The sequence below is a fragment of the Lathyrus oleraceus genome, chromosome 5 (assembly GCF_024323335.1).
Source record: "Lathyrus oleraceus cultivar Zhongwan6 chromosome 5, CAAS_Psat_ZW6_1.0, whole genome shotgun sequence".
Lineage (NCBI taxonomy): Eukaryota > Viridiplantae > Streptophyta > Magnoliopsida > Fabales > Fabaceae > Lathyrus > Lathyrus oleraceus.
In genome coordinates, this window is record NC_066583.1 from 358,224,636 (window position 1) to 358,239,082 (window position 14,447).

General features: G+C 31.4%; 2 protein-coding genes and 1 long non-coding RNA gene across 5 annotated transcripts; 1 reads left to right on the top strand and 2 right to left on the bottom strand.

Annotated features, from left to right (window-relative positions):
* Window positions 1–1,625: 1,625 nt before the first annotated feature.
* Window positions 1,626–5,756, bottom strand: LOC127084684 (uncharacterized). Of its 2 annotated transcripts, none has more exons than XM_051025178.1 (10): window positions 5,574–5,756; window positions 5,054–5,251; window positions 4,563–4,748; window positions 3,812–3,938; window positions 3,565–3,651; window positions 3,270–3,463; window positions 2,650–2,745; window positions 2,460–2,553; window positions 2,151–2,270; window positions 1,626–1,980 (listed from the first exon to the last, which is right to left on the bottom strand). In XM_051025178.1, the coding sequence occupies exons 2-10, from the start codon at window positions 5,213–5,215 to the stop codon at window positions 1,877–1,879; spliced, it is 1,170 nt and encodes a 389-aa protein (XP_050881135.1). In that variant the 5' UTR covers window positions 5,216–5,251; window positions 5,574–5,756; the 3' UTR covers window positions 1,626–1,876. The 2 variants fall into 2 exon arrangements, with proteins under 2 accessions (XP_050881135.1, XP_050881134.1); XM_051025177.1 differs by having other exon boundaries at window positions 5,054–5,223; window positions 5,574–5,754.
* A 1,633-nt stretch (window positions 5,757–7,389) lies between these two features.
* LOC127084687 (uncharacterized) lies at window positions 7,390–8,487 on the top strand. 2 transcript variants are annotated; one of them, XR_007788771.1, is made up of 2 exons: window positions 7,390–7,567; window positions 8,126–8,487. It is a non-coding gene; the product is annotated as an uncharacterized LOC127084687 (long non-coding RNA). The 2 variants fall into 2 exon arrangements; XR_007788770.1 differs by having other exon boundaries at window positions 8,419–8,487.
* On the bottom strand, window positions 8,434–11,006 carry LOC127084685 (BTB/POZ domain-containing protein At1g55760). The gene is made up of 4 exons (XM_051025179.1): window positions 10,376–11,006; window positions 10,031–10,179; window positions 9,823–9,941; window positions 8,434–9,312 (listed from the first exon to the last, which is right to left on the bottom strand). The coding sequence occupies exons 1-4, from the start codon at window positions 10,492–10,494 to the stop codon at window positions 8,707–8,709; spliced, it is 993 nt and encodes a 330-aa protein (XP_050881136.1). The 5' UTR covers window positions 10,495–11,006; the 3' UTR covers window positions 8,434–8,706.
* Between the last annotated feature and the right edge of the window lie 3,441 nt (window positions 11,007–14,447).

Sequence of the window (14,447 nt, forward strand, 5' to 3'; positions counted from 1 at the left end):
TAAAAGAACTAAAACCATATGGTTAAGAGAATCCCACATACACAAGTTAACAATAATTAGTCAATTTCCATGCCTCACATTGTAGTTACATAAGATAAATAAATGTATATATAGTTTTTCAATATCAAACATCAAACTCTTTGAGATCACATCAAAATTAAGTGAGCGATCAATTGTTTAAAACACAAAGGATTAAAAATGCATTTGTCAATAATATATTTATATACGAAATAAAAATTGACGATTGATTCAAATAATTTAATGACTTAATATTTAATTTTTATTTGTCAAGTTATTGATATTTTTGAAGATGATCAATTATAGAAAACAAATTTTGACCAAATCATAATTTATCATTATTTTTAAAATATCAAATCTTAACTTATTATTTTTATTCACATTTTTTAAAATTTGATGTTTACTTGAAGTTTTAATAGTTAATTAAAAAGATAATATTTATTTAAAAATTTAATAAATTTTGTTTTATCCTAATATGACAATTATATGAAATGAAAAAAATAAAAGTATTGATTAATAATTTTAAAAAGTTTAATATTGATTCAATTATATAAAAAAAATTATATTTGTTGATTCAAATATCTCTATATATAGAAAAAATTATATTTGTTGATTCAAATATTTCATATATAGAAAAAATTATAGACATGATTTATTATCTCTTTTAAAAATAATCAAATTTTTTAATTAAACAATTTTGTCTTTCTATCATTTCAGTTTTATTATATTTTAAAAATAAATACGCAAAATATATAAACCGGGAATAATAAAGTTATTGATCAAAAGTTAAATAATAACTGGAATAAATTTACTATTTTTTTAATTATTTTTTTAAACAATGCTAAAACAAAATTAACAATTATATAAGAAAAAGATATATTATTATTTCAAATATTTTTATTTACAGAAACAATTATAGAAAACGATTTATTATCTCTTTTAACATATCATATCACTACATGCGTAGACCCGGATATTTTATTAATTAACACTAAAATGACTTAATCACAAAACAAAACGATTTTAAAAAAACGGATGAACTCCAAAAGTTACCACGAATCAGGGGAAATTATGGATTATTGGCCGGCCACTTCATCTCAACCAACAATCCTTATGCCATGAACTACAAACTCATAGCAACTGATTCACTTCAAAAACCTAATCATCTCAAACATCCTATTCATTTGGTATAGATTGATATTGTTCCTTTTTTATAGTACAGGGGTGCTAGGATTCTCATTGGTGAACAGTTTCCCGTTACAACAGGTTCTATTATATCTTTCAAAGTTGATTCTGATGTTCTTTCTTGGGATGGTAAAGAGCCTATTCAAACTGAAGCTGAGGTTGGCGAAGATGCTAAATTTCATGTTAAAGTAAGAAAATCAACTAGTTCAAGTAGTAAGATTTTTTCTAGGTGTTAACTCTGGTGTTTCTTTAACACCAAGAGGGTCTAGATTTAATCATACTGATTTTTATTCAATGGTAAATTGAAGGTACGAGAGTCCTAGATAATATAACTTGGGAAGTTTGGGTTGACTTTTGATGAGGAAAATGGTATTGGTAGAGTAAATGGTGGAACTGGGTGCCCTATCCTCACAGTGCTGGAATTGCTTCTCAAACTGGGGTCATTCAATGCATTCATTCCCTTATCATAAAATCAATCATGTTAGGCCAATAAGTTTTGGACGGTACAAACAAAACTGATCATGCCTGTGCAGACATGTCACATGCACATCCAAACTACTTGAGTTCATATCACAAGTTATATGTTTGTTCATAGAAAATCAAATAATAACTGAATTGATCATGTACAACATCTTAATTTTTCATTCATTTAAGAACATTGCAAAAAGAATAATCAAGAAAGCTCTGTAATAACTCGTTCACACTTATCTTCCAGAATCTTCACGGCTTCGGTAAATAGCACATCAGGGGGTAATGCTCCAGTTGATTCAATAGTAACTAGAAAAACAAGTAGAAAAAAACAGGTGTAAGATATTTCAAAGATTATATAAAACAATAACCCATAACAGAACTCTGTCAAAACCCAAGATTTAAGGTTGCCGAAAATTTGATGTCCAGAAAACTTCAAAGTTCTAATGCCAATAGTTCGTATACGACATAACACTTACAAATAAAATGATCTTTGACACGACGCAGTGCTACGCGATCCTCCCATTCTTGCCCTCCTCTGATACATTCCCTACACAAAGTGCATGCTCGTGCATTGACTACAGTAGCCCTTCTTCTACCTATGCACACAACAGCAAAATCAATCAATAGAAAGCAAGCCAAAAGAAATAGGAGCTTGAGATCCAAGTGATCAACATAATTCAAAAATCATTTGGACATAATCAATCTCTAACCGTTAGGGTTCAGAACAGAAAGATATAAAAATCTAATAGTAATACTAGGAACGTAAACAAAAAACACTGAATTACCTTTTCCAATATCTTCAATATCAAAGACTTTAGCTGGACATTTACTTACTAGTTCTTCAGCCAGGTCATCCTTAACATCTTTCGTGAGTACAACCTAGAGAAGAAAAACCAAGCACACAAATGTCAGATTTTGTCACTTCTTCAGTCTGTTTATGTGTGAGTAGCAAACAATATCAATGATATTTCCTACCTCAGGAAGCATCCGATACCAAGCAGTGGCAACCGGAGACCATTTTGCATGTGTCTTGCCAACGCCTTTAACAGCATGAGCTTCAAGTTCAATTTCCTAGAAAAGCATGTGTTTAATAACTAGTAAGTACAATAACTAATTAAATGACTGAAAAATCAAATATAACTCATACTGAGGTTGTCAAATTCATTAGACCACGTAAATTCATGGAATTTCCATAAGCCCGGCTTGTAAATCCGTGAGAGTACGTAACACAAATGATGTTTGAACAACTAACATAGTATAAACACATTGTGTGCATAGTAAATATTCATCCAGCTGTACCATCCCAATACCATAACATATAGCAGAGTACATACAAAGTATCACTATTCAAAATTAAGGGAATTAACGGAAAAATACATGTTGGAGTTGGATTAAGCTTGGTAGAGTTAGGTTCCAACTCAACAGAATTTGGTTCATTAACCTTGATGGCGTATTGGGTTAATAGCAAATTTTATTCCTTTTTTCTAGTTCTCAAGTTCAACAGAGCTACAGCTTAGTTCTTGGTATCAGTTTCTTCATCACCAAAGTAGACGATGCAAGGTGGTGTTAGGAAAGAAAGAAGAGGGAGGGGTTACCTGACCAGGTCCAAGTTTAGCTAATATAATATCCAAATTATTAGGAGCAATTGGTTTTTTGGAGAATCCAGGAAGTGAGCTTTGACTGCAACTAAAAGATGTAAATGTTTTTGCCTTTGAATCGGCATTTGTTTTGGTATTATCAGCGATAAGCTCACTTCCGTTAGGCAACCACTTCAGTGCATCTGATTTCACTGCATTTATATTGTAATACCATCAAACAGGGAGTTAACTAGCTGAAAAAGATATCAGTAACAGCACAAACACTATCAACCAAGAGTTTCAGGTCATTTACCGGTAATACGGGGATGACCCTTTTTACAACTAACATGAAGTTTGAAAACGATGGTGTTCTTTTCACTGTTTTCACCTCCCGCATTGTCTATTTATAAGAAAAAGAAAGAAAATAATAAATATTCAACCTTACCATATAAGGTATGATGTCCACCAAACAACATGCATAATATTTCCAATCATCACACAAGAAAGTCATATAAACAATGAGAAATACAATACTGTAAGTGTTAGCGTAGATATAAGACCTGGATATTCAAATAGCTTGGGATCAGCATCAATTGGAATGAGACCCAATCTATGGGAAAGAACTTCATCTTGTATAAGTGATGTATTGTTCGCAATATATACTCTTTCAATAGCCATTGTTGGAACCTAGATTTGAAAAGAAATAAAATTTAAGGAGAAAATCAAAATTGACTACCTCCATTATTGGTTGGGAATACACCCTTGTTAAAAACTAATAACCAACTCAAAGCCAAAGTACAAAGAGCAACACAAAGATGAAAATGCAATTACTATAAGATGTTATGCATAGCCGGAGTAGTTCTAGGCTGCAAGCTTTCAGATTTTGAGCAAATCATCAGACCTAAATGACTTCACCCCACGTTTTTCCATACAGTGTGCCTTCTATGACTTACGACAAATTTAATTTTAAAGAGAATTTTCTTCTTGTTAAAGGTGGCACATCCGGTTAAAAATAATTGCATAAGCAACCATCTCCACAAAATAGTATTTGATAAACAATGCAAATTCATTTGGTCATCTCTAAACAGCCCGTTGGAAAAACCCTTCGGAATCAAATATCAAATACTCTTCCATCTACTTTGGAATCAAATATCAAATACTCGATACAAAATGAACATTCACAAAAAATAGAAACAAACTAGTGTTTGATGTTATGCTAAAGCAATTAAACTTAATAGATTCCACTGTATATTCAAAACCAAATATGACATCACATTATTGTAAATAATGGGGGAAGGAGAAATATATCACCTCTGCTATAAGAATTCTTCGAAAAGCATTGGCAATTGCTGGATCAATACCAATCATGTCAAACTCAATGTCATCGTCTGTAAACCGCTTCACTTCAACCTTGAAGTTATTACAGAAATTATCCAATCGTACACTGTTATCAACTCCTAATGCTGCATAAACACCAGAATATTGTAGGGTATCTGTCTGCATACACCAAAACAAAACAAAAAAAGTTAAGTAACAAATACCAAACAAAACAAAATATCCAACCATTTATAAAAAAAACAAAAAAAAAGCCCTTAATTAAGTCGAATAACAAAACATGTATAGCTACTATAAATTTTACCAATACTAAACCTTATAAGAGTGAAATTACAAATCCTACCTTTTAAGTCATTAGAAGTTATGCAAACTGAGTGTCCGGGATTATGAAAAAAAGGTAAAATTCAAAGGAAGAAAAGAGAGTTGAATAGTAGTAATAATATTAAAAGGGAAAGATAGATAGATACATGCTGAGGAGCATCCATATTGCAAATAACGCGGGTTTTGAGAAGTTCAAGATGTGTAGGGAGCTTTGATGGAACATTTTCCAAGTTCATTATGTAATCAGGTATTCCTCCATTATGTTCTTGATCTTCAATCTCCGACATTGAGTCCTCTTCGTCCGACATGGTTATCTCTGTGGTTTGGCAACTTTGGTTAAAAATCTAGAGATGTAACATAAAAAAAGAAATGTCAATTCATTGTATATGGAACAAAGTTAATAAACCTACAAAAGTAACTCTAGTCAGTTGTTAACTGTTACTACTCCTAATACAATCTATGAGCATAAAGTTTAGTCAGAAAATCAGCAATTGATGAGTGAAAACCTAAATCTATATTTCTATACTAAAATTGAGAAAAACATGAAAACCCCTATCATCAAATTAGAATCATAAACACCAATAAAAGGCATTATATATATTCAGTTACGAAAAATTGGAATGGTGAAGGTTTGAAATCGAAGGATAGAGAAACCGGAAGAATTACCGTATACGGAGGAGGGATGAGGATGAACCGGCGGCGAGGTTGAAATTTGCAAGGTTGAGCGAAAATAAAACTCAGACTTTGCTCGGTTTTGTTTTGATTTTGGTTGAAACTTTGTTAGGTTAAAACCCTTAAACCCTAGTCTGTGAAAATGTTTGGACATGTACATGGCTTTAGCTCAATCTCACCCGTTAGATCAATCGCACGCTGTAAATCTTGCCATGTGTCTATTTTTGTTATTATTATTAAAATTAATTTTTAAATAAAAAGTTTATTTGCAGTTTATATAGCATAATAGTTTATTAAAATAAATATTTATGAATGAAATTTATAAATTATTTTTATATGTGTTATAAGATGGTTGGAGAGTTCATATGTATAAGATTACTACATACTCCCAAAGAGACAAATATGATTATATTATGAATTATTGGATAAAAAGGTTTAAATTTTTGGATTTCTGAATTTTTAGAGTATGGATTGTTATTATGTATGAATAAGTATAACTTGTGTTTATTTGTTTAGGTTTTTGATTTGGGGAAGAGATTCTTGATAAGGTTCTGAACATACTCTATGCTAATTTGGAATACCTCAAAGTTCAGGGTGATCTGCTTGCTATATCAACTATAGTGAGATTGAGACTTATTGTAAGTTCATATTTCATTTTAATATGATTTTGTTTTAATTAACATTAAAAGTTTTTTTGATTTTTGTGGTTGTTGCAATCGCAATAGATCGTGATTGTGAAATTCAGTTGCTTGGAGCAAAGGAGTACCAAACTTGTGTGTATAATATTGACACTATTGATTTGAAGTAATCATATACATGAAATTTCCAGTTATAAAAATATACATGATACTTTGGGTAACTACAAGACTTATTGTTAAACTTGTTTTTTTTTCCAACTTCACGGAATATTTATTTGTTGCATATGGAATAACATGGACTATTTATTTGTTGCTCTTTGGATTGGATTTTGTGATGGTATGTGAACATTAACTGTTCTATCAAGTAAGATATTAACAAAAAAAAAATAATGTTTCGTATCTAACTTGCTCAGACAATTACTATGCAAATGAGACCTTTGTAGTAATTTTATTGATCTATCTTACATTTTTTTTTTGTGCATAATCACAATATTGCATAGGAGCAAAATAATGGATTGATTATTGATATGTTTATGTATTTATGAGTAATTGACTGTACGATCTTTATAGATATTGTGGATATATATATATATATATATATATATATATATATATATATATATATATATATATAATATAAAGTTTTATAAATTACTAAACACAAAAGGTAATATTGCAAAAATTACGGAATAAATAATCCATGGTCAAAAATTACTAATTACATAAACATTGAGACACAAAAGATGATGCTACCCCATAAGCCATGTTGAATCCATTTTTCTTTTATTTCTTCCATAGATGACAAATAAATGAGTAAGTACAGAGATATTAAAGACCAAGATATTGTATGGAGATGTATTTTTAAATTTCAAAAATATATTTTTAAATATTTTTTAGGTAAAATAGAGACGTCTTATCTGCAACGTGTAGTTGTGTGATTTTAGGTCCGTTCTGAGAAGTATTTCCGAAATTTAAAGGATATTTTTACATGTTTATAAGATGTTTTTATCTTATAAGATACTGTTAGAAATTCCCTAAATTTTTTAGAATTTTATGATATTATACAAGTGAAGAAGCATAAAATTATTTTAATTGACAAGTTTTAATAATTCAAAAAAAGACCAAAGTAATAGTAATAATTAAATAAGTGTCACGTATCATATCATAAAGATCCTAGTAATATTCCATATTCTTGCCAGAGCATATATCAGATAAAGCATAATGCAATTGCTTGTAAAATTCACATGTTCCTTCTCTTTTCTCTTCCAAGTTCTAGCTAAACTACTTCTATTGAAAACATGGATTGATTTGATCATTTGATGACCCTTTCCAATACTCTTACTGTTAAAGGTAAATTGTTCATCAATTTTATTGTTTTATGTACTGTTTTGTTCTTCCAAGTTTCAAGTTCATCACAATTCACACCCCTTTTGCCTCTCTTTTTTTCATGTGTTATACTTGCTGATTTTTGTTTTTGATGCTAAACTTTATGTGTAATTCAAATTAAAATATGTTGCGTTTTGTTTCATGTTATGTGACCAAAAGGTCACGGTTGAAGTTACCATGTTAATTACAAGGCAAGAAACTTTATATTTAAATCAAAGTGGAGGTATCTTTCTTCTTTGCCATTATATGTGTTTAGTTTTGTGGGAGACAATGGAATGGTTTTTCTTGCCTTTGATATCAAGAGATATTTCTTTCTCCTTTATGTCTGATGAATTAAGAAAAAGTCATCTTCTCATCATTCCCTTCAATTCAATTTGTCTCACATTCTAAGGATACTATTAAGACCTCTGAGAATTATATTATAGGGTAGTATATGTTTATAAGTGAAATACAATTTTCATTTTATAAATCGGTTTTATAGGATTGAGTTAGTCTCACTCACAATTTTTAAAATGATATCAGAGTCTATTCAAGATCTATTGGACTACCTACTAGACCGCTACCAGGTTGTTTCCAATATCAGTTCACCTGTCTTGAGGTTTCACAGCGATGTAACTTGGAAGACAAGTTTCAAATTGCTTTTATATTATGTTCAAATCAGAAGACAGTTTTAGTGCAGGTTTGGATTCACTTTAGAGTTTCGACACGATTAAGTTAAAATCGGTATACAGATGGTCAATTACACCTACAAGTAATCAAGAGAATGATATTTGATTATATCAGAATGTACTAACTTCTAAATATTGTTCTGTTAGGTACAATACTACAAATGTAAGAACTCATAATCATTTCCATTCACAAATATATGTGCTTTTTTTGTTTAATTTACATGTTTTTTTTTTAAACAATACACTTGTGGTATATATTTAACAGCATGATATAAATATGTACAAGGAAATAAGGAAAAAAAATACAATTGAGCAAAAGAATTAAGTTCATCAAAGCAAATCCTTCACATTTTCACAACAATTTCAAATAATCTATTTCTTTGGTATATTTAATAAGACAAATCCTTCTTGTTCTTCTTCGAAGTTGCAAGATCTTCAATATCCTTTCCATGCTCCAAGAACTTCGGCGAAGACTTCAGAAATGAGATCCCTGTCTGCATTTTGGAGGAACGTATTGAAATCATCCCGAATTTCGAATATTTTACCAAATTTAACAAGATACTGAATGCAGCTCATCTTCAGTTTCGTCAACCGATATAGCGACGCGTTTTGGAGCCTCTCGAGTACATTCTTCGTATCAATATCTTCAAGAAGACTCTCGTGGATGGCCTCTCTCAAATCAGATATGTCGTACTTATCAGCTGCGTGTAGAAGGGCCAGCCTATGAGTCAGAAATTCTTCGTTTTTGATGATCCCGTAAAGATAGTTGAAAAAAGCCTGACATGTTTCGATTGACATGTCTGTGATGTTTATGGTCGACAACTCTTTCTCTTTAAGATCATGCGAGAACATGCTTTGGAAGACAGGTGATCGAGATGCGAGAACAGCTCTATGAACTCCTATACTTCCATCAGAAGCATTGATGGTTATGTCCGTGTGGATTCCTTTTCTTAGCATTTTACCAAGCGACCCTAGCGCTTTTGCATTCGATCTCTCTTGCGTAAATCCTTCACCACCCCATATAGAGCATGGTTCTCCACCCTATAATACATTGATTGAAAAATAACATTTCAAATAAGGTAATTGTGTCTAATGTCTATTACACACATGTACTGACACGTGTAGTTACATTCAACTATTCTCATTTTTACAATGTTGCGATCCTTATGAGTAATTAAAACCTCCCCTACTAGGTGTACTAATCTATTATCACTAATCATTTTGCTTTATCAATGGTGATTATGCACAAAGGAATTAATTAAATGCTCATGGTTATAAAAAGTGGATAACTAAATCCAATTATTACTCCAAAGTGATTATAGCTAAACTGTCTCATTCCAATTGTTTCTAAATGATTATCATTTTCAATGAATACCATAGAAAAAGCACTGATATCCGAAACACGACCCCGGCATTGATATGATGGGCACAAATGAAAAAATTAAATGTAATCAATCACAAGTGTCAGTGCACCGACACCGACACGTTTTTTTTCCAGAGATGTCAATGCTATGAAAATCAATAAGAAAGAAATAGGTATTGAGCACATACATCTGGGGATGCAATCTTCAAATCAAGGAAATCAACATCAATGATGAATTTTCCAGACAGTGGAACCTCAAGTGACCAAACAAAATCCTCGTTGCTCTTGATCACTTTGTCCTTTATCTCTGCATCATATCAAAAAAGAGAAATGAATCAACACAAGAAACTGTTGAAACAACAAAAAAATTGCAAAACACAGAATCTAAAACACTACCTGGATGTGTGAGAGCTTTGCGATCTCCAAGAGCAGAACTAATCACACGCATGATAAAAGATGCAATTGGAGGATTGTCTCTTGTGACATTGGATATTTCAGGAAACAATTTAACAAACACAACCTTGTGTTTCTCCACCGACAAATACCTTAATTTCACACAAAACAAAAACACAACATAATAAGTCACACACTCACAAAACTCATAAAGGGTCTTGCAAAAAACCAAACTTTATGACAAATCAAACATGTTATAACATAATCAAATCTATTTAGCCATGTGGGCTGTTTCAAATTTTTCATTACTATGATTAAAAATGAAAACTTTTAGAGAGAGAGAGAGACCAGTTCCAGTTTCCAATCTTGAAAGGATCTGATTTGCGATAACTGCAAGAAGCCAAGTTTTCGATTCTCCATTGAGCAAGACGTGGTGTTGTATCAACTTTGTAAAGAGAATCACTCATTCTATTGGGAAAGGAAAGTGCAACTGTGATTTCATGGATGCAATCCAATATACCTTCCAACAAAAACTCTCCCGGCTTTCCCAGGTTGACTCTTTCTTCCACAATACTCGTTACTCTTCATATGAATCGCTCTCTCTCCCTCTCTCGCTCTCTCTCTCTCTTACTTCCACTTCATCACTACTATACTATATTAAAGTTTTAAAAATGAAAACTTTCAATATGGGGTTTGATTGTTTTGTACTTTCCTTCAAGGGTTTTCAACAAGCAACAATTTTGGACTTGCTTTTACTCTTTAGATATTGAAGAAAAAGAAAACATTTTTTTTGTGAGAGAAAGAGAGAGAGTGGTTTTGTTTTGTTGGTTATGTTTTGGTTTATAGAGAAAGCACTTTTATTGGTATGGGATGGTGATGGGCCATAGGAAAGAATTCTATTGGTTGGTTTGGTTATAGCAATTCTCTTACATTAGATTGCTTGTGTCAATAGGGAACAAGAAGGTGTATGTGTTTGGTTTTTGTGTAGATTCATCATGACTTTTATGGTTATGTCTTTTGGAAGGGAAAGAATATTCAATTTCATTTTTTGTGCTTTGAAGCAAAGTATATGTTCCTTGCAAAATTTGTTTAATTTTCATAAACTATACTCTCTCTATGTCACAATTCACAATATCAATGTTTCTTAACTATATTTTAGATATATTGATTCTTTAACTATTATTATTTTTATATCAAGAATTAAAGGGAGTATTAGTTATTAATTATAGTTAAAAGAAAAAGAATGATTGAAGAAATCCAAGGTTAATACACTTCATATTTTCAACTTGATTTTTGATTGAAAAAAAAAGATAATTTGGTTTAGCCTATAAATGGCTAAATGTTATTTGTTAATGATATTTCCCAAAGTGATCACCTTCTTGTTTATATCCAAGTGTCTAAAGTGTGGTCACTTCATATTGTGATATTTAATTTGTTACTTTTCATTTTGTGATATTGTTTTATGTGTGTATTGACTCTTGTTTAGTTTTAATATCCTTTGTAGGTATGTCATCTACATGGCATGATACATCATTGTGTAGCTAGATTCCATTTGAAGTAACAGTAGTTGCAATTTGCAACATGGGCAAAGGTGTATTGCAGAGTGACTTAAAAAATCATTTTATGGAGAATAAACCCATTCCTTTTCCTTGCTGCTGTTTCAAGTGGAGGCGTGACTCACTTGCAAGTTGACCTACTTACCATTATTATATCTATTAAATGATATATAGACCATTTTTACATTGAGTTGTTATATTTTTTATTTTAAAAAATCAATTATTTATATGAAAAAACTTATAAAATTGCGGGTGTAACTACAATCAAGCGATAAGATACACAAGAGAGTTTGATATATTATGATCTATATTTGACGGGGTATTTATAGACACGGTTACTTGATCCATGAATTATTGTAAAAATCGATTCTCATGTTTGTCAATCTTTTCGCGCCCCTGACTTTGACCTAGTAATAGGAGTGAGTTGGATGAGTCCTCCTCAAAAATAGGAGATGTGGTTAACCTCTGAGTCTTAAAGTTTTTCAGTCATTTCTAAGGTTGTAATAAGTTTGGTTTGCATAGATTTTTTGTCAAAAAAATATTCGAAACAATGATATCTTCGTCAATTTGATTTGATTTGATTTTTAGTACTTTTCAAAAATGGAACTGAACCAAACTAATTGGATGGTTCGATTGATCGCTTTACATCACTTTTTAAGCATTATATTCATATGTGTATTATCCGCTATCATATTTGTCGGTGTATTTTCAGTTATTATCTTTTCAAATAATACATTTCATATAATATATTTCATCTGTTTCATGCTTTCCTTTTCAAACAATTTACAACTTGTACTTAATCTACACAAAATATTGATATGATTGTCTCTGAGTGCAACTTCTGTTAGATGTATTTTGTATGATGTCAAAACTATGATATTTTAGCGTTAACGTATATTGGACAATATCCTCTGATTCTCTATGTGCACCTCAGCATTATGAAGCATAAAATTATTTAGAAACAACTTGGAAAAGGTCGCATACATCAAACATGTATAAAAAATCAATTTTTGTAAAAAAAAATGCATTATAGGTCGATACATGCAATTAAAGGTCGACCTGTGGAAAAAAAATCCTTGTTATAGGTTGACACATGCATTCTATAGGTCAACATGTATGCTGCAGTACTAAAGTATGTAGCTTCTGTCTCACGTGTTGAGTCTTTAGGTCGACACATAGACAGCGCATAACAGTCATAGATCGACACATGACTTTAGACAGGTTGACCTATGCATCCAACAAAACGACACATAACTTTTATAGGTCGACCTATCCAATGTAATTTTTCAAAAAAATCATATTTTTTCAAGTCATTTGCATTCCTTTTTTCCTAAAATCACTCATGCATATAAATACTTCATAAATGCATCATTCTCTAGTAAGGTTTATAGAGTGAGTAAAACCTACATGAATCCAGGATTTCAAAGTATCTCATCATCTTCAATTCAATCTATGCATACTGTAATACCCCGTATTTTCTTAAATACTCAAATTCCTATTAATTGAGATTAACTGAGTTCCTATGGGATCTAAAAGTTATCAGTTGGGATAAATAGAGTAAATAGTGAATTCAGATTTCCTTAATTAATATTATTTAGGGTTGACCTTTTATTAATTGGGACATTGTGGTAACATTACTAATGGGTCAATTGCTCTAGTAGAACAAATATTAAAAATGTAGTATCACTTGGGATATTTGTTATTACTAATAATCTTTTCTAACCACATATTCCTAGTGGCAAATGGTGGCCACATGTTTATATCCTATACCCACCAACCTTGTACCACTCCATTTTTCTCTATGTATCAGAAAAGTTAGTGGAGAGAAGAGGAAGCAATCTAGTGGAGAGAAGAAGGAGGAGAAAAAACTTGGAATCCATCATCATCACCATCTCATCTCACCATCTTCTTCGACCTCCTCTTCCATTCCTAAGGTGGGTTCTAGGTAGAACTTTAGATTTAGAAATTAGGGTTTGATAAACCATGCAATTGATAGTAAGATAGATGATATTATGATGAGTCTCTCCATGAATCATGTGAAACTCCATTGACGATGCTTCTATATGTGTTCTTGTATTTGTTGGATTCTTGGGATATCATGATGTGGTTGTTGCTTTGATGTGTTTTCATGATTATTATAAGAGATTGGTTGCTAGAAATAGAACCATATTATACAGGTTAAAAACAATGTTGTTGTGCAGAAGAAATTTTTGATTTGTGCAGGGACCAATCGATTGGTTCTTGAGTTTTTTCCAGACCAATCGATTGAATGGAGTTTCTGAGTTATGGAGGAGTGAAAAATATTTGGGACCAATCGTTTGGTCCTTAGTGACAATCGATTGTATTGTCTTTCTGTTTTGAAGAAAATGAAATTTTTCTGCAGAGCCAATCGATTGACATTGGACTCCAATCGATTGCATGAACTTACTAACTTTGAAAATTGGAAATTCGTTCAACTGTCAATCGATTGACACTCAGCATTAATCGATTGATCCTTTGCATTCTGTGAAAAACATAAATGTGAGATAGACCAATCGATTGGGCCTCTCTAACCAATCGATCGGTGCATGCCTAAACCTTCAAATTTCATTTCTTTGATGTTCCTAAATGTATTGCATCAACTATTAATCACTTGTCATCTTATACTTGTATTGAATCAATGTTAAATGTGAAAATTACATGTTGAATCAAGTGAATTAACCTAGGGATTATTTTTAGGCTATAAGTTAGACATATAACTTAGATAACAGTAGAAAGCAACATTTATTCGTAGGATACCTATGTGAAAGTCGTAAATGAATGGTTGTTATAGTTGAGAGTGAGACACTTTGTATGGAACATGCATTGTTATTACTTGTATATAG